Here is a 17314-nt window from a genome sequence, read left to right on the forward strand (position 1 = left end):
CCCATCCTGTGGTTGCAGGACTGGGTGCTACATTTTTGGTCCACGCCCACTCTGCATATGTATCCCCCACCCCCACCCACACCCACACCCTGGCCTAGAATGCGGAGGGGAGAGGTGGGGACTGTGCCCTAAAGGGGGCTAGTTCCCCAGAGCCCAGGGGGGAGCCTTCCAACCTCTCCACTGACACCTCGGGCTGTTTCCGGAATAGCAGCAGTGCTGCCCTCATAGGGCGCTTTACCTTCAGGATCGGGCTAGTGTTCCTCGTGAGGAAGGCCCTGCGGCCCCCTTGTATGGACAGGGAAACTGAGGCTCAGGGGCCTAACTTGCTCTGGGATACCTGGTCTTGTAAGCGGCAGACGGAGGCGCGACTTCAGGCTTGGGGACCCCATAGCAGGTCTCACCGTGCCCCCTCCCCCCACAGCTGTGGCAGTTCGGGGAGTGGGTGGACGTGGTCGTGGATGACCTGCTGCCCACCAAGGACGGGAAGCTGGTGTTCGTGCACTCGGCCCAAGGCAACGAGTTCTGGAGCGCCCTGCTCGAGAAGGCCTACGCCAAGTGAGTGGGGCCGGGGGGCAGCTGCAGGCCACCCCGGGGCAGTGTCCTCTGTGGTGCCGGAGCACTGACCCGGGGCCGCCCACAGGGTGAATGGCAGCTACGAAGCCCTGTCGGGAGGCAGCACCTCCGAGGGCTTTGAGGACTTCACCGGCGGCGTCACCGAGTGGTATGAGCTGCGCAAGGCGCCCAGCGACCTCTACCAAATCATCATCAAGGCCCTGGAGCGGGGCTCCCTGCTGGGCTGCTCCATCGATGTGAGTGCCCGGCGGGCCTCCTGTGTGCACGGGGCCGGCTGGGTGCCAGCCCCCCACCCTGGCGGCATTGGCAGAACCCTCGGGCAGCCCCCTCCTAGGGGCAGCATCTGCACTTGGAGGTGTTGGGTTAGATGGGGTCGGAGTCCCTGCCTGCCACTCCCTTCCACAAGGGGGACTGTCCAGGACCCTCATGCTCGGGGCTCACCTCTGCCTGGGGGTAGGGATGCTGACCGGGTCCCTGGAACCTGGCCCCTGACCAGAGCACATGACCTTGCAGATCTCCAGCGTCCTGGACATGGAGGCCGTCACCTTCAAGAAGCTGGTGAAGGGCCACGCCTACTCCGTGACTGGGGCCAAGCAGGTACCCTGGGGCCTTCCCTACAGGGTGCTGCCCGCGTCTTTGCCTGACCTTCCCCCTCTGGCGAGACCAGGCCTGTGGGAGGGGCTGGCTCTCCTGCAGTTGCCCCTTATTTGCCTCCTGGGGACTCTTCTCCTGAGGTGTGTGTCCTGGCCTGCCTCGACGGACGGTCGTGTGCGTACGTAGCTGCTTCTCCGCTGGGTCTGGTGCGCCTGGGTGCCGCGCCGGGCTAGGCCGGGTGCCGTGGCGGGAAGGGGTGTCACAGGGCACGCCGGGCAGGCGCTGATGGGAGCTCTGGGAACAGGTGAACTACATGGGCCAGATGGTGAACCTGATCCGGATGCGGAACCCGTGGGGCGAGGTGGAGTGGACTGGAGCTTGGAGTGACGGGTGAGGGGCAGGGGGCACTGGCTGGGGCGGCTGCTCAGTGCCCCTGGCATTTCTGCTCAGGGCACTGCCAGCCTGGGGTGGGCTCAGGATTGAGCAGAGGGGCCCGTCCTCATGTTCCTGGGCCCAGGGACCAAGCTCAGGCCACCTGGGCTCTTGGGCCCAGCCTGTGAGCTTCGTCAGGCCACCCCTGGAACTGGGATCTTGGGGCTTGACCTTGACCGTGACCTCGGCTAGGGGAGGACAGGCCCCAGGGACAGAGGCCCTTCTCCCCACAGCTCCTCAGAGTGGAACAACGTGGACCCTTACGAGCGGGAGCAGCTCCGCATCAAGATGGAGGACGGGGAGTTCTGGTGAGCAGCTGCCTCCTCAGCCTGGCCCCTCTCGGGACCTTGCACCCACCGCCCACACCCCAGGAGCCGCGCCTGCTGCATCCCCCGGGGTCCTGGCCGGGACCGGGGCTCACCTCTGCACCTCGACCCCCAGGATGTCATTCCGAGACTTCATGCGTGAGTTCACCCGCCTGGAGATCTGCAACCTGACCCCCGACGCCCTGAAGAGCCGGCGGTTCCGCAAGTGGAACACCACCCTCTACGACGGCACCTGGCGGCGGGGGAGCACCGCGGGCGGCTGCCGGAACTACCCAGGTGACCTGAGCCCCTGCACGCAGAGCTAACAAACGGGGTGCGGTCTGGGCCCCGCCTCCGGGCTGGAAGGCTCGGGCAGGGCGCGTCCCGCTGAGCCCCAGGTCCTCGCGGTGCGCGGGGATGCGGGTGCTGACCTCTCGAATTGCTTTGAGGAGTAAAACGTTGAACGTCCTTGTAAATTCTAAGGAGCCACGCTTGCCTCCCCATCCTGCCTGAGCCCAGGCTGCGAGCCAGGGAAGAAGACTTGTTGCGATCCAGCCAGCGCTTGCTGTCACTCCTCCATCTGAGACCTGCCCCCGGGCCCACTGACCCCTCTGTCACCTTTCCCTGGGCTTCTGGACCCATGTGGGTGACCCAGTCCACGGACGGGCCCCTCAGTCCCTTGCCATCCTCGCCTGCAGCAGCTTCTCCTTCCCTCGTCCAGCCAGCACCCTGAGCGGATCCAGACCTCCCTCCCTGGCCTCGCCTTCAGCCCTCTCAGCCCCTCCCTGCCGCCCTCAGCCTGACCTCCCTGATCTGCTGAGCCCCCTGCTTTTGCGCGGTCCTCTTCCTCCCTCCCTTCCTCTCCTTCCCAGGTTAGAGTCATCAGGTTCGTCTTGTCCCTGCAAGCTGTTTCCTGGCCCCTGGCTCCCTCTGCTCCTCTCACTCGGCGCAGCCACCGTCCGAGCTGAGCCACCCATGTGGCTGGAGAGGAATCCCACGGCCACAAACCTCAAATGAGCACTTTGGCTCGCCCCCGGCAATCCCACTGCTCGTCAGCACCGTCCCGCTCTCCCCGCAAACCTCCCTCCGCTGTTACTCATCTGCACACCTGGCCTGGCATGTCATTGAAAGGCCTCATCGCGCGGGACACCCCCTCACATTCCCACCCCCTCACATTCCCACCCCCACACCCCCAGCCTGTCTGGGCCTGTGCCATCCTGACTGCTTTCCCTCCTGTGACCGTGGCAGAACTGTCCCTGCCCGTGGGGACCCCGAGCTCTGCTTGGGACCCCGTTCCCCCCACCTCTGAAAGCCTTGCTCCTTCATCCATCACCTCTTTCTCTCTCGTCATTATGCAGACACCCTCCTGTGGCCCCCCTTCCCCAGCCGTTTCTCGGGAATTGCCCAGCTCCTGTCTCCTTCCTTCTGGTCCAGTGTTTCACCCACTCCCGTCCAGCTGCCGTCCTCGCCACGCTGCTGCCATTGCTCTATGAGGGTTACTCAGCCTCGGCTCTGCCAGACCCGCCCCTGCGGTTCTCACGCCCTGCGTGCTCCAGCCGCTCTCAGCGCACAGCCCTCTATTGGAAGCCTTCTCCCTCGTGGGGATCTGCTTTCACTTTTCCCAAATAGGCAACCGCTGTTCCCTGTACGTTTACTGAGACGCCTGCCTTTCCTCCCTGCCCCTCACGGAGCTCCCGCGTTCGTTCGCGTGGGTCTGCTTTGGCCTCCGTTCGGCCCCTTGGTCCGTCCCTCTGCCAATAGCACGCTGACGTAGTTTTGTAAGAAGTCCTGCTGTCCGACAGGGCCATCTCTTCTTCGGGAGTCTCTTTGCTATTCTTGCATTTTTATTTTCCTTGTGGATTTTAGAAGCAGCTTACCAAGTCCTCCGAAAAACCTTTCTGAGAATTTCATTGGGAACGGCATTGCATCTATAGGTCAATTTGGGGAGAATTGCCATCTTTCTAGTTTTGAGTCTTATCCAAGAATGTGGTGCAGTAGTCCCTCGTCTGTGTTTTTGCTTTTAGCAAGTTCACTTACAGTCAACCGTGGTCTGAAAATATTCAACGGAAAATTTCAGAAACAATTCATAAATTGGAAATCGTGAGCCATTCTGAGTAGCGTGATGAAATCTTGGGCGGGCAGGCCCAGGACGGGGATCATCCCTTTGGTCCTCACCGTATCTGCTGCCTGCCCGTCGGTAGCAGCCAGGCTATCAGGCCCCTGCCACACCCACAACGCTGTGTCCCAGTAGCCCTGGCCGTCGTCTGCTGCTTCGGACAGCACATGCGCCGCCACTCACTTCATCTCACCACATAGGCGTTGTGACACCTCACGCCACCATAAACAGAAGGGGGAGTACAGTGTAAGGTATTTTGAGAGAGACCACATTCACATAACTTTGATTACAGTATATTATTATAATTATTCTATTTTATTGGTGGTAATTTTTGGTTATCTCTTACTGTGCCTAATTTATAAGTTAAACTTCATTACAGGTATGTATTTATAGGGGAAAACATAGACTCTATAGGGTTTGGTTACTCTCCGAGGTTACAGGCATCCATGTGGGTCTTGGAATGTATCTCGCATGAATAAGGGAGGATTACTGTATATCTCTATTTATTTTGGCCTTCTTTAATGTCATGTGACAAAATTTTATAATTTTCATCATTACAGGGCTCATACATCTTTTGAGGTTTATTCCTAAAGACTCTATAAATCATCTTTTTTATTTAAGATTTTTAAATTGATTTTTAGAGAGAGGGGAAGGGAGAGAACGAGAGAAACATGGATCAGCTGCCTCCTGCACTCCCCCTGCCACAACCCAGACATGTGCCTTGACCGGGAATCGAACTGTCAGCCTTTTGGTGCCACACCAGCCAGGGGGAGATTCTGTCATCTCGTTGCTATTGTAAATAGTGTCTCTTTTAAAATTACATCTCCTGCCTGAGTTGCTGATTTGTTTGATCCTCAGCACCAATTGATGTTTCTCTCTGTCTTTTAAGTATATTTTTATTGATTTCAGAGCGGTAGGGAGAGGGAGAGAGAGATAGAAACATCAATGATGAGAGAGGATCATTGATCAGCTGCCTCCTGCGCGCTGATTGGGGAATGAGCCCACAACCCAGGGGTGTGCCCTGACTGGGAATCAAACCGTGATCTCCTGGTTCATAGGTCTGACTCTATGCTCAACTACTGAGCCACGCTAGCTGGGTTCTTTCTCCCTTAAATTCATTTTGTATCCAACAAACTTGTTAATAATTAATTTTAAGGATTTATCTGTAAATTCTCTTTGGTTTTCTAATTGACAGTATAGCATCTACAAATAATGACAAGTTTCTTCTTTTCCAATTCTTATAACTTTATTGTTATGCATTCTTTTTTAAAAATATATTTTTATTGATTTTAGAGAAGAAGGAGAGGGAGAGAGAGGGATAGAGACATCAATGATGACAGAGAATCATTGATTGGCTGCCTCCTGCACACCCCACACTGGGGATCCAGCCTGTAACCCAGGCATGTGCCCTTGACTGGAATCGAACCCAGAACCCTTCAGTCCACGGGCTGATGCTCTATCCACTGAGCCAAACCAGCTAGGGCTATGTTATGCATTCTTGTTTAATATGCTGGCCAGGACTGTAGAGTGTTGTTTATCTGTCAAAATGGTAAATTACACTTACCACTTTTATAATATTAAATCAACCTTACATTTTGAGATAAAAATGCATTCATAGCATAACATTTTTATTTAATTTTAATTATTGGTTGATTTTAGAGCTAGAGAGGAAGGGAGAGAGAAACACTGATTTGTTGTTCCACTTATTTATGCGTTCATTGACTGATTCTTGTATGTGCCCTGGCCAGAGATTGAATCTCAATTTTGTCATATCGGGAGGACGCTATAACCAACAGCGCTACCGGGGCAGGGACCATCGCATAACATTTTTGTACAACAGCTTTACATCTGCATTAATGAGTGAGATTTGCCTGTAATTTTCCTTTCTTATACTGACCTTGCCTGGCGTTGCTGTTGGTGCTATATTTATATTTGGCTTCTAAAGTGAACTGGGAAGTGTTCTCTCTTTTTCTGTTTTCTAGAAGAGTTGGCGAGATGGGGATGATTGGTTGCTTGAACGTTTGGGGGAACTGGTCTGTAAAGCTGTCTTCCTGTGAAGATTAACTTCTGATATTGCGTATCTTTAATGGTGATAGGATCACCCAGGTTTTCTATTTCCCCTTGAGCCTATTTCCATGAGTTGTATTTTTTTTTATTGCTTAAAGTATTACAAAGGGTATTACATATGTCTCCTTTTTCCCCCCGCCCTTGACATTCCCCTGGCCTCCCCTACCCCCCAGTGTCTTATGTCCATTGGTTATGCTTATATGCATGCATATAAGTCCTTCGGTTGATCTCTTACCCCCCCCCCCTTCTGAGTTGTATTTTTAAAAAAATATATTTTATTGATTTTTTTACAGAGAGGAAGGGAGAGGGATAGAGAGTTAGAAACATCGATCAGTTGCCTCCTGCACACCCCCTACTGGGTATGTGCCCGCAACCAAGGTACATGCCCTTGACCGGAATCGAACCTGGGACTCTTGAGTCCGCAGGCCGACGCTCTATCCACTGAGCCAAACCGGTTAGGGCTATGAGTTGTATTTTTTTAGGAGTTTATCCTTTGCATCTGTTTTCAAAATTATTGGCATAAAGTTATCCTGTATGTATTCTGATACCTCATCTGTTGCTATCCTCTATTCATGGTGTTGCTTATTTGCGCTGCCTCTTTTGTCTTTGTTAATGCTGTAAGGAATTTGTCAATATTAGACTTTACAAGAAATGTCTTCTGACTTTGTTGATCCGATGTATAGTATTTTTTAAAATATGTTTTCATTGAATTTTAGAGAGAGAGGAAGGGAGAGGGATAGAGAGATAGAAATCGATCAATTCATCGGCTGCCTCCTGCACGCCCCCTGCTGGGGATGGAGCCCACAACCCAGGCATGTGCCCTGACGGGGAATCAAACCGTGGTCATCTCCTGGTTCATGGGTCAATGCTCAACCACTGAGCCTCCACTCAGGCTGTTCTGGACAATATTATCAACATTATTTCATAGAAATGGAACTATGTGGTTCTTTGAGTCTAGTTTCTTTCACTTAGCATGTTTTCAAGGTTCATCATGTTATGGCATGTAACAGTACTTCATTCCTTTTTATTGCCAAATAATATTCCTTTGTTTAGTTATACCACCTTTTACCATCCATTCATCAGTTGATGGAAAATTGTTTTTTCCTACCATATGGCTATTATAGATAATGCTACTATGAAGATTCACATACGAGTTTTTGTGTGGACAAATGTTTCCATTTACCTTGGATATATCCCTAGGAGTTGAACAGCAGGGTCACGTGGTAACTCTGTGTTGGCCATCTGAGGGACTGCCAGACTATTTTCCAAAGTGGCCGCACCATGTTTACACTCCCAGCAGCTGTGTGTGAGGTTCTGATTTCTCCACATCCTTGAAAACTCTTGTTATCTACCTTTTTTATTAATGTCAACTTTGGGGGTGGTGGTGCTGTGCCTTTAAAAAGAAATTTTGCGTATTCTATCCAGCACTTAGTTGCTTTAGCCAAGGGGGTTGTTCAGGCAGCTGAATCACCAAAGGCCAGAAGTGCAAGTCCCGCCACCCTTTGCGCTGGGCCTCCTGTCAGACCCTGCTTTCCCTCACCCTCTTCTCAGCCATTGTCCACAGCAGCTCCAGCGCCTTTTAGGATCCTAATTCATTTTAGGATCAACAAATTCATCAACACCCTTGTCTGAATTTAAAAATAAGTTAATTAAAAAATCCTAACCCAATCATGCCCCTCCTATGCACGTCTGTCAGAAGTTCTTTTTCTTTCTTTCTTTTTTAAAAAAATTTTTATTGATTTCAGAGAGGAAGGGAGAGGGAGAGAGAGAGAGATAGAAACATCCATGATAAGAGAAAATCACGGATCGGCTGCCTCCTGCAAGTCCCCCACTGGGGACCGAGCCCACAACCTGGGCATGTGCCCTTGACCGGAATCGAACCTGGGACCTTTCAGTTCGCAGGCTGACGCTCTATCCACTGAGTAACCGGCTAGGGCAAAACATATTGAAGTTTATTTTCAAAATCCTTAAAGTGACTTAAGGCAGGACACAAGCATGCAAAACAATGTCTTCATTTTAGAGATTCACCACTATGGAGTTTCTGCTCTACAGAATATTTCATTTTCTTGAATTTTTGAAACAGTGCTAGCCAAGAACAGTGAAAATGGGTCAGATCTGTCAGGAATAGATTTGACTTCATTAAACAAAACCTGGGGAAGCCCCCACCGCCGCAGTGTCTGTCCATTGGTTATGCTAATTTGCATGCGTACAAGTTCTTTGGTTGCTCTCTAACACCCCCCCACCCCCACCTCCCCTGCCATTTGTCTCTGGCTTTATTTTTGTTCATCAAATTATGTTGATCATTATATTCCACATATGAGTGAGATCATGTGATATTTATCTTTCTCCGACTGGCTTATTTCGCTTACCATAATGCTCTCCAGTTCCATCCATGCTGTTGCAAATGGAAAAAGTTCCTTCTTTTATATAGTGGCGTAGTATTCCATTGTGTAGATGTACCACAGTTTTTTAATCCACTCATCTGCTGATGGGCACTTAGGCTGTTTTCAAATCTTAGCTATTGTAAATTGTGCTGCTATGAACAGAGGGGTGCATATATCCTTTCTGATTGGTGTTTCTGGTTTGTTGGGATATGTTCCTAGAAGTGGGATTACTGGGTCAAATGGGAGTTCCGTTTTTAACTTTTTGAGGAAACACCATACTGTTCTCCACAGTGGCTGCACCAGTCTGCATTCCCACCAGCAGTGCACGAGGGTTCCTTTTTCTCCGCATCCTCGTCAGCACTTGTCATTTGTTGATTTGTTGATGATAGCCAGTCTGACAGGTGTGAGATGGTACCTCATTGTTGTTTTGATTTGCATCTCTCAGATGATTAGTGACTTTGAGCATGTTTTCATATGTTTCTGGGCCTTCTGTATGTCCTCTTTCGAAAAGTGTCTATTTAGATTCTTTGCCCATTTTTTGAGGATTAGTCAGGCTGCATCTTCCTTTTGTTAAGTTGTATGAGTTCTCTGTAAATTTTGGAGATTAAACCCTTATTGGAAATATCATTTGCAAATATGTTCTCCCATGCAGTGGGCTTTCTTGTTTTGTTGATGGTTTCTTTTGCTGTGCAGAAGCTTTTTATTTTGATGTAGTCCCACTTGTTTATTTTCTCTTTAGTCTCCATTGCCCTAGGAGCTGTGTCTGTAAAAATATTGCTATGACATATGTCTGCTATTTTGCTGCCTATGGAGTCTTGTAGGATTTTTATGGTTTCCCATCTTACATTTAAGTCCTTTAGCCACTTTGAGTTTGTTTTTGTGTATGGTGTAAGTTGGTGATCTAATTTCATTTTTTTTTTTTTTGCATGTATCTGACCAAATTTCCCAGCACCATTTATTGAAGAGATTGTCTTGACTCCATTGTATGCTCTTGCCTCCTTTGTCAAATATTAATCGAGCATAATAGCTTGTGTCGATTCCTGGGTTCTCTGTTCTGTTCCATTGGTCTATATATCTGTTCTTGTGCCAGTACCAGGCAGTTTTGAGAACCATGGCTTGGTCATATAGTTTGATAATCTGGTCTTGTGATTTTTTTAAAGAAAATATACTTTTATTGATTTCAGAGAGAGGAAAGGAGAGGGAGAGATAGATGGAAACATCAATGATGAGAGATAATCACTGACTGGCTGCCTCCTGCATGCCCCCTACTGGGGATCCAGCCTACAACCCAGGCATGTGCCCTGACCGGGAATGGAACCCCGACCTCCTGGTTCATGGGTCTATGCTCAACCACTGAGCCAGGCCAGCTGGGCTGTCAGAAGGTTCTTTTGCTCTTTGATTCAATCCACACTCCTCAGCACCGCTGCGGCTTCTGCAAACCTCTGCCACCTCCCTGGGTGCCTGGTGCTCACTGGAACTTGGCGCCACGTTAGACACCGGCGCCCGGCTGTGTGTGGGGCTTAGTTCTCCCTCTGCCTGGCTCCTGCTTCCCAGGGCCTCCCAGGGCCCCCCCTTCACTTCTCAGCTTAAACGCCCTCCCTGACCATTCGGCTGCGTATTCTCTGTGATTGTTCTGCTCACTGACCTGGCTTTGCCTCCCTGTCAGGCATGTGAGCTCTCGAGGGCGAGGACAGTGTCCCCGCTGCCTGTCTGCCACGGGGCTCCCTGTGGCACTCGGTTAAACGAATGGATGAATGGAGAGGCACACGGGGGAGGACAAGGCTTGGGGGTCCGGCCTGGCCCTGCTCCTCTGATCCTCACCTCTTCCCCTCCGGCAGCCACCTTCTGGGTGAACCCCCAGTTCAAGATCCGGCTGGAGGAGACGGACGACGTGAACGAGGACGACTACGGGGGTCGAGAGTCAGGCTGCAGCTTCGTCCTGGCGCTCATGCAGAAGCACCGCCGCCGGGAGCGCCGCTTCGGCCGCGACATGGAGACCATTGGCTTCGCCGTGTACGAGGTGAGCAGGTGGAAGACGCCGACACCCGGCTGAATGGCTGGCGCCCGCCCACAGCAGGCGAGGTCCGCCAGGGGGCGCCAGAGGACAGCCTGCCCATCCTGAGCCCCAGGGGGCGGGGGGCGGGGGGTGAATCACGCCCCTGAGCAGGAGCCCAGGAGCCCAGGGAGGCACCTGCTGAGGCCCTCGGCCAGGCTTGGGGCGGGCAGGGGCCTAAAATTCATCCCGTGAGGGGGGGGCGGGCGGGAGATGTCCCAGAGGCTGCTCTTGGGAAGAGGGAGCTGACTTAGCTGACACCTGAAAGGCAGCTTCTGGGCCAGACTTCGGCTCCGATTCTCTAACCTCCCTGTCTCTCTTGTAGGTTCCTCCAGAGGTAGGTGTGGCACGTGATTCACCCGGATTTACACGCCCCTGAACACACATGCCTGCTGGTGCCCAGAGGGGAGCAGAACCGTGGCCCGCCCACACTAAGGAGTCACCTCGTTTTACTGCTCACCACGTGCCCCCAGACCCTCACCCACTGTTCCGTGGGCAGAGCAAACTGCTCTCCTGGGAGTCAGAGCAAGTGACACGTGAGGGAGCTGGATTTGAACCCTGGCCCTCAGAGCCCCACCCAACATGCACACCCCGGCTCTTCCTGTCTTCCTGTTTCCACTGCATGAGTCTTGGCTGCAGCCTCTGGGGCACTGGTTAGGGGCAGGGGGTGGATGGCTGAGCGTTCTGCAAGTTGCTGAAGCTTTAAGCCTCGATGTCAGTGGCTGTGAAATGGGCACGGGAGCACCACCCCCCGGGGCTGTCATGAGCGCTAAATGAGGGACGGAGTCTGACACGGGGAAGCTCCGAGTGGTAATGAGACCGTTATTGCATGGTTATCGTACCTGCATCCACCCGAACCCCGTGCGGCAGGCAGGATCAGTACCCCGTTTTACAGGTAAAGAAACAGACAACATGACTTGTCAGGGTCATGCAGCCGATGGGTGACTGAGCCCTGATCCAGCTCTCCAGGCGCTCGGCCAGGACTTGGGGCCCGGGCTCTGGGTCTGGGGGCAGCTCCTCAGGGTGGGCTGAGCGGGCAGCTGCAGCCCCCACTCCCTCCTTCCCCTCCACCAGCTGGTGGGCCAGCCGGCCGTGCACCTGAAGCGTGACTTCTTCCTGGCCAACTCGTCTCGGGCCCGATCAGAGCAGTTCATCAACCTGCGGGAGGTCAGCACCCGCTTCCGCCTGCCGCCCGGGGAGTACGTGGTGGTGCCCTCCACCTTCGAGCCCAACAAGGAGGGCGACTTTGTGCTGCGCTTCTTTTCGGAGAAGAGCGCCGGGACCGAGTGAGTCGTGGGCCCTGTCCTTACCTCCTGTCCCCACAGGCTCCCTGCTGCCCCTGACTGGCCCCTTTCTCCCCACCCTCCACAGGGAGCTGGACGACCAGGTCCAGGCCAATCTTCCTGACGAGGTACGTGTCCTGCCCCCCACCCCCACCCCGCCTTGCTCCTCTCCTCCGCCCGGGGGTGTGATGGGCCCTGGGCGTCCCGTGTGCCCGGGCGCCGTCTGGCCTGGCAGAGCCCCCTCTGGCAGGAGCCATTAGAAGAATGCTGACTCCTCGTTAGCCCAGCACTTCACAGTTTGCGTGTGGAGGCCTTTGTGATAATCGTGGTGGGGGTGCGGGTCCCTGGTCTCTCGCTCTCTGCTGGGACCCTGCTGAGGTCTTTCCCAAGTCACCCTGTGTCCTCCGCAACAACCTTGTCAGGGTGCGGTCACCCTCCCCCTCAGCGGGAAGCTCGGGTTCAGAGAGGTTAAGGAATTTGCTCCGGTAGCGCAGCCGGAAGCCAAAGCTCACCCTTCATCCCTGAGCTGAACTGCACCCTCCTCACTTAAGCCACAGAATCCTGAGCAGGGGGTAGTGGGGACTAGACCCCCATCTTACAGAGAAGAGCCAGGCTCAGAGAGGTGAAGCGACAGCCAGCTAACGGGTGGTCCCAGCCCTGCCTCTAGTTGCTGCCCATGCGGGGGCCGGGCTGGGGGGTCCCTGACCTGCTCCCCCTTCTCCAACCAGCAAGTGCTCTCAGAAGGGGAGATTGATGAGAGCTTCAAGACCCTCTTCAGACAGCTGGCAGGGGAGGTAGGTTGGGGCGTGGTGGAGGGGCCTCGGCATGGGGGGCAGCCCGTGTTGGAGGGGCCTTTGGGCATGGGGGGCAGCCTGTGGTGGAGGGGCCTCTGGGCATGGGGGGCAGCCCGTGGTGGAGGGGCCTCTGGGCATGGGGGGCAGCCCGTGGTGGAGGGGCCTCTGGGCATGGGGGGGCAGCCTCTCCCCAGGGCGGGTGCCATCCTCCCTTCCCCCCCCAGGACCTGGAGATCAGCGTCAAGGAGCTGCAGACCATCCTCAACAGGATCATCAGCAAACGTGAGCGTCCCGAGCGGCTGCTCTGCACCCTGCGTCCTGCCCCACCCCACCCCACCCCACCCCCGTTTCCTCCGAAGCCCACAACCCAGGCGTCTGCTCCCTCGCTGAGCTGACCCCGGCCCCTTGGTCTTCGTGGGTGGGGAACCTTCCACCACCTTCCTGAGCCCTGCTCATCCCCACTTTCCTCCCAAACGCCTCGCGCCGTCTTGCTGGGCCACATTCTCTGTGCCTGAGCGGTGCCCTGTGATTAGAAGCTTAGCCGCTGCCAGCACCTTAGTGCCAACATACAGGACCCCTTCCTCCCGGAAGATGCACCCGGGCCAGGCCGAGGGGCTTGGGAGCAGAGCTGGCTCACCCCCCGATGTGCACAACCGAAGGCAGCTCCACCAACCTTCCCTTTGCCCCCCTTCTGACCTCTGACCTCCGACCTCCGGCCCTGCTGCTCCCTAGGCTCAGAACCCTTCTCTTCTCTCCCTGGAGCCTGAGGCAGACCCCTACCTGCAGGATTTTACTCGCCAGGCGACAGGGATGGTGCCTCCCTGATCCTGTCCCACCTGGTGGCACTGCCCCGGGCCGGGCCCAGGGAGCTCGCTGGGCCGGGCGCTGGAACTGCTTTTTCTTGCAGACAAAGACCTGCGGACCAAGGGCTTCAGCCTGGAGTCCTGCCGCAGCATGGTCAACCTCATGGACGTATCCTGCCGCGGGGCGTGCGGGTGGGGTGCAGGCGAGGGAAGGGGGCTGGGGGACTCGTCCCAGGAGTGGGGCAGAGAAAGGGACAGAGCTCTGTGCAGTGCGGGTGGACCGGTGCCTTCTGGGCGTCATCCCATCGATTGGGAAGCGGAAACTGAGTCACGGGCCTGGTGTCAAGTGAGAGGTGGAGCAGGGCCCGCGTCCCCGAGTGGCCCTCAGGCTGGTGCTCTTTCTGCACCTCCCGGCCCACCCAGGCTCAGAGGGCAGGGCCGGGCTGGCCACGGCTGGCTGTCCTCGGGTCCTGCTGTTCCTGGCGCTCTCTGCGGCCAGTCTCCCCTTCTCCCAGCGGTGGGGTTTCAGCTGTGGGGTTTTCCCTTAACGGCTGCCCAGCGGGACGGCAACGGGAAGCTGGGCCTAGTGGAGTTCAACATCCTGTGGAACCGCATCCGGAATTACCTGGTAGGTGGCCCCTGCCGGCTGCACCGCCGTCCCCCTCCTCTGCGGCCTGAGTCGCAGCAGGGCCAGGCCAGCTGCAGGCTGACTGATGGCCCAGGTCCCACCTCAGGCCTGGTTCTCCGGAGCCCACGTGCCCCAGCAACTGACCCCCCTTTTTGGCCTCCCTCCTCCCCTCCACAATCCCCACCCTGGGGCGGACCGGAAGGGCTGGCTGTCTCGGCTGAGCCCTCACCCTCTGCTCCCCGCCCCAGTCCATCTTCCGGAAGTTTGACTTGGACAAGTCGGGCAGCATGAGCGCCTACGAGATGCGGATGGCCATCGAGTCTGCAGGTGAGGCTGGGGCACCTGTGGGGCCCCAGGCAGATGGCCCCAGGCCGCCTCCCTGACAATTGGCCCTTGTCCCTGTGGTGATGGTGGCGATGGTGGTGGTGCGGGAACAGCCCTCTTCTGCCCTTTCCCCACGGCTTCCGAGCTGGGTGGTAGCAGCATTTACTTCTGTCCTCGGTGCAGCTATGAGGGTAGAGGCTTTTATTGTTCCCACTGTGCTCAGAGGAAAGTGAGGCTCAGAGAGGGAGAGTGACTGGCCCGAGGCCACACAGCAGGGAGAGATGGAGCAGCCACAGCCTCCGTTGGAGAGACCCGAGGGTTCACCCTTCCAGCCCTGGTCCCCTCCCTGCCCCCTGGGGCTGGGCTGTGCCTCCCTGGCTCTCACCTGCTCCCCTGGGCCAGGCTTCAAGCTCAACAAGAAGCTGTATGAGCTCATTATCACCCGCTACTCCGAGCCTGACCTGGCCGTGGACTTTGACAACTTCGTGTGCTGCCTGGTGCGACTGGAGACCATGTTCCGTGAGTGTCCCACTCAGCTCCTACCTCCGGGTGTAGACCCTGCATGGCACCTACCAGGGAGGCCAAGGTCTCGGGTGGAGCCCCAGGGCTGAGTGCCCGGAGACCTGTGTGCATGTGTGTGTGTGTGTGTGTGTGTGTGTGTGTGTGTGTGGTTGGGTGGGGGGGGCGGCTCTTGGGCAGCAGGAAGAGCCTCTAATGGCTGTGGTGGGTGAGAGCTTGGGGTGCTGTGGGGAGGTGGGGGTGAGGCAGGAGGGGAGGCCTGCAGGAATGCTCCCCCAGAATTCTCAGCCCCATGTCATCTTTTCTTGAACCACAGGGTTTTTCAAAACTCTGGACACAGATCTGGATGGAGTCGTGACCTTCGACCTGTTTCAGGTGGGAACCTCCTGGGCCAGGTCGGGGAAGGACCTCGGGGGGCGGTGGAGCCTGTGGCCTCAGAGCCAGCCCTCAAGGCCAGGCCCCCCGAGTCCTGGAAGGATGGGGTGGGGTGTCGGGTCCTGGGAAGGGAAGCCAGGCCCCTGGAGGCCTCTGCAGGAGCCAGCAGCCGGCCTCCCAGGGTGGAGGAGGTAAGGAAGTGGCCCTCCTCTACCCCCCAAGAGGGTCGCTGTCAGGGGGCTGAGAGATGGTGGTGCCTGAGCCATGGGGCTGGGAGGCTGGGCTTGGAGTGGCCCCGCTGACCCGTCTCCTCTCTCCCCTCCCTCCACCGCAGTGGCTACAGCTGACCATGTTTGCATGAGCAGGGGTGAGGCCCCGGGCTGCGTTCCTCTCCCTCGTCATCTGCCAAGCTCTGCCTTCCCACCACGCCGCGCCCGGCCACGCCAGCTGCAAGTGCCTTCCTCGGAGCGGGCAGTGGCCTCTGTCCCCTCACCTCCCAGCCGCCACGGTCCATCTGCTCTGGGCAGAGCTGTGTGGCCCCCCTGCTCCTCGGACCATGGGCTCAGGTGGACGTGCCCAGCCCCTCCCGTCGCCAAGCCAGGAAGGCAGCTTTCGCTTGTTCCTGCCTCGGGGTGGGGCTCCTGGGGGCGCTGACAGCCCTGGCCTCCCAGCATCTTAATGTGTCCTCTGCCCTCACTCCAGAGACCAGCCACCTGGCCTTACCTGCGGACTTTAAACCATAACCACTAGCTCTGCACCGTCTGTATCATAGTGTGCAGAGCCCCCTCCCAGCCGGGCCCCCTCCCCAGGGCTGGGAACGCCTGTCCCTTCCTGTGCAGAAGCCAACGCCCCCCTCTGCCCCACGGAGCTGCCTGGCCCAGGGGGTGGTCAGGCCCTCCCTTCTCCCCTCCCTCCCTCCCTCCTTTTTTATATCGGTGAATTTAAAGGGGACTCTGGTACTGGTATACTACTATGGGGGTGCCAGAGGCACCTGGGCCTGGGTGTGTGGGGGCTCGTGTTTCCATGCAGAGAAACCTCAAATAATAAAGGAGAAAGGCCCCGTGTCTGTCTCTGGACTGTGTTCCTGCCCCAGGCTGCCGCCCCGGGACCTGGCAGGTGGCCTGCTGGACCTGCCCACCCTCCTGGCCGCCCTGGAGGCCCGACTTCTGCCTTCCTGGCTCGCTCCGGCCTGTGAGGCTCTGGCTGAAACCAGAACCCCTACTTAGCACAATCCCGACCCCCCAGGAAGCTCCCCAGAGCACAGAGCCTCCTTCAGGTCCTCCTGGGGGGACTGTGACCCAGACACCTGCAGCTTATGTAAGCTGCTCTGGCCGCTCTGGGAGCCTGGCTTTCCTTACAGAGATAAGAGTGGTTGAGGGGAGGGGGTGGTGGGGGTGTAGAGGGAGCCACAAACTAGGACAGTGTGTGCGGGCAAAGGCTGATTGAGCCCAGGGGTGGGGGCTGCCCTCGGCTGCTGGGAGCCCCAGCTGGAGCCCCGAATGGCAGACGGCCTCGACTCTGCCCGCCATGGGCTGGCACAGGGCCGGGAGTTGCCATCCCGGGCCCGCTTCTTCCCTGCGGGTCCCTGGGCCAGGCCTTTGGGGCCTCCATGTCCTCAGTAGGGGGGCTTGGCCCATGGCTTCCTGGGAGCCTGGCTGGTTGTGAGCCAAGTGGGGAGTGGGGGCAGGCGCTCCGAGTTCTCTGTATTGGGTTTTGCTTGATGAGAACACCATGGGGCTGGAGGATCTGGGGGCCGAGCCCCTCGCAAAACCCCATTCAAAGGGAAGGGGAAGGAGCATGTACCGCTGGGAGGACCTCCGGCGAGGGCAGCGGGCAGCGGGCAGGGCCGCTGGGCCCGCAGAGCTGGGCGATGGTTGTGAGCCAGCCCTCGGGGTGCTCGCCGTTCTAGGGGGTGGGGGGGGGAGAGATTGAAGAATCCGGGAGGAAGGGTCTGGAGGGGGCAGCCCTGCAGACATGGGGACACCTGAGGCTGCCTGGGAGGTGTAACCGGACCCTCCGAGCTGTGGGCACAGGGCATCTGTGGTCCTGACCCCGGGCCTGTTC

At 56.5% G+C, this 17314-nt stretch overlaps 1 protein-coding gene across 1 annotated transcript; it reads left to right on the plus strand.

The window, feature by feature from the left end:
* Window positions 1-391: 391 nt before the first annotated feature.
* LOC102430512 (calpain-1 catalytic subunit) lies at window positions 392-16313 on the plus strand (the record flags this gene model as incomplete). The annotated part of the gene is made up of 18 exons (XM_006108668.2): window positions 392-555; window positions 641-809; window positions 1087-1170; window positions 1472-1557; window positions 1833-1907; window positions 2041-2201; window positions 10310-10491; window positions 10850-10861; window positions 11599-11810; window positions 11896-11935; window positions 12536-12601; window positions 12826-12883; window positions 13509-13573; window positions 13964-14032; window positions 14281-14359; window positions 14759-14875; window positions 15192-15250; window positions 15585-16313. Coding segments are annotated over 18 exons (1725 nt in total), but the record flags the coding sequence as incomplete, so codon positions are not given.
* Window positions 16314-17314: the final 1001 nt, after the last annotated feature.

Source organism: Myotis lucifugus, unplaced genomic scaffold (assembly GCF_000147115.1).
Source record: "Myotis lucifugus unplaced genomic scaffold, Myoluc2.0 scaffold_3078, whole genome shotgun sequence".
NCBI lineage: Eukaryota > Metazoa > Chordata > Mammalia > Chiroptera > Vespertilionidae > Myotis > Myotis lucifugus.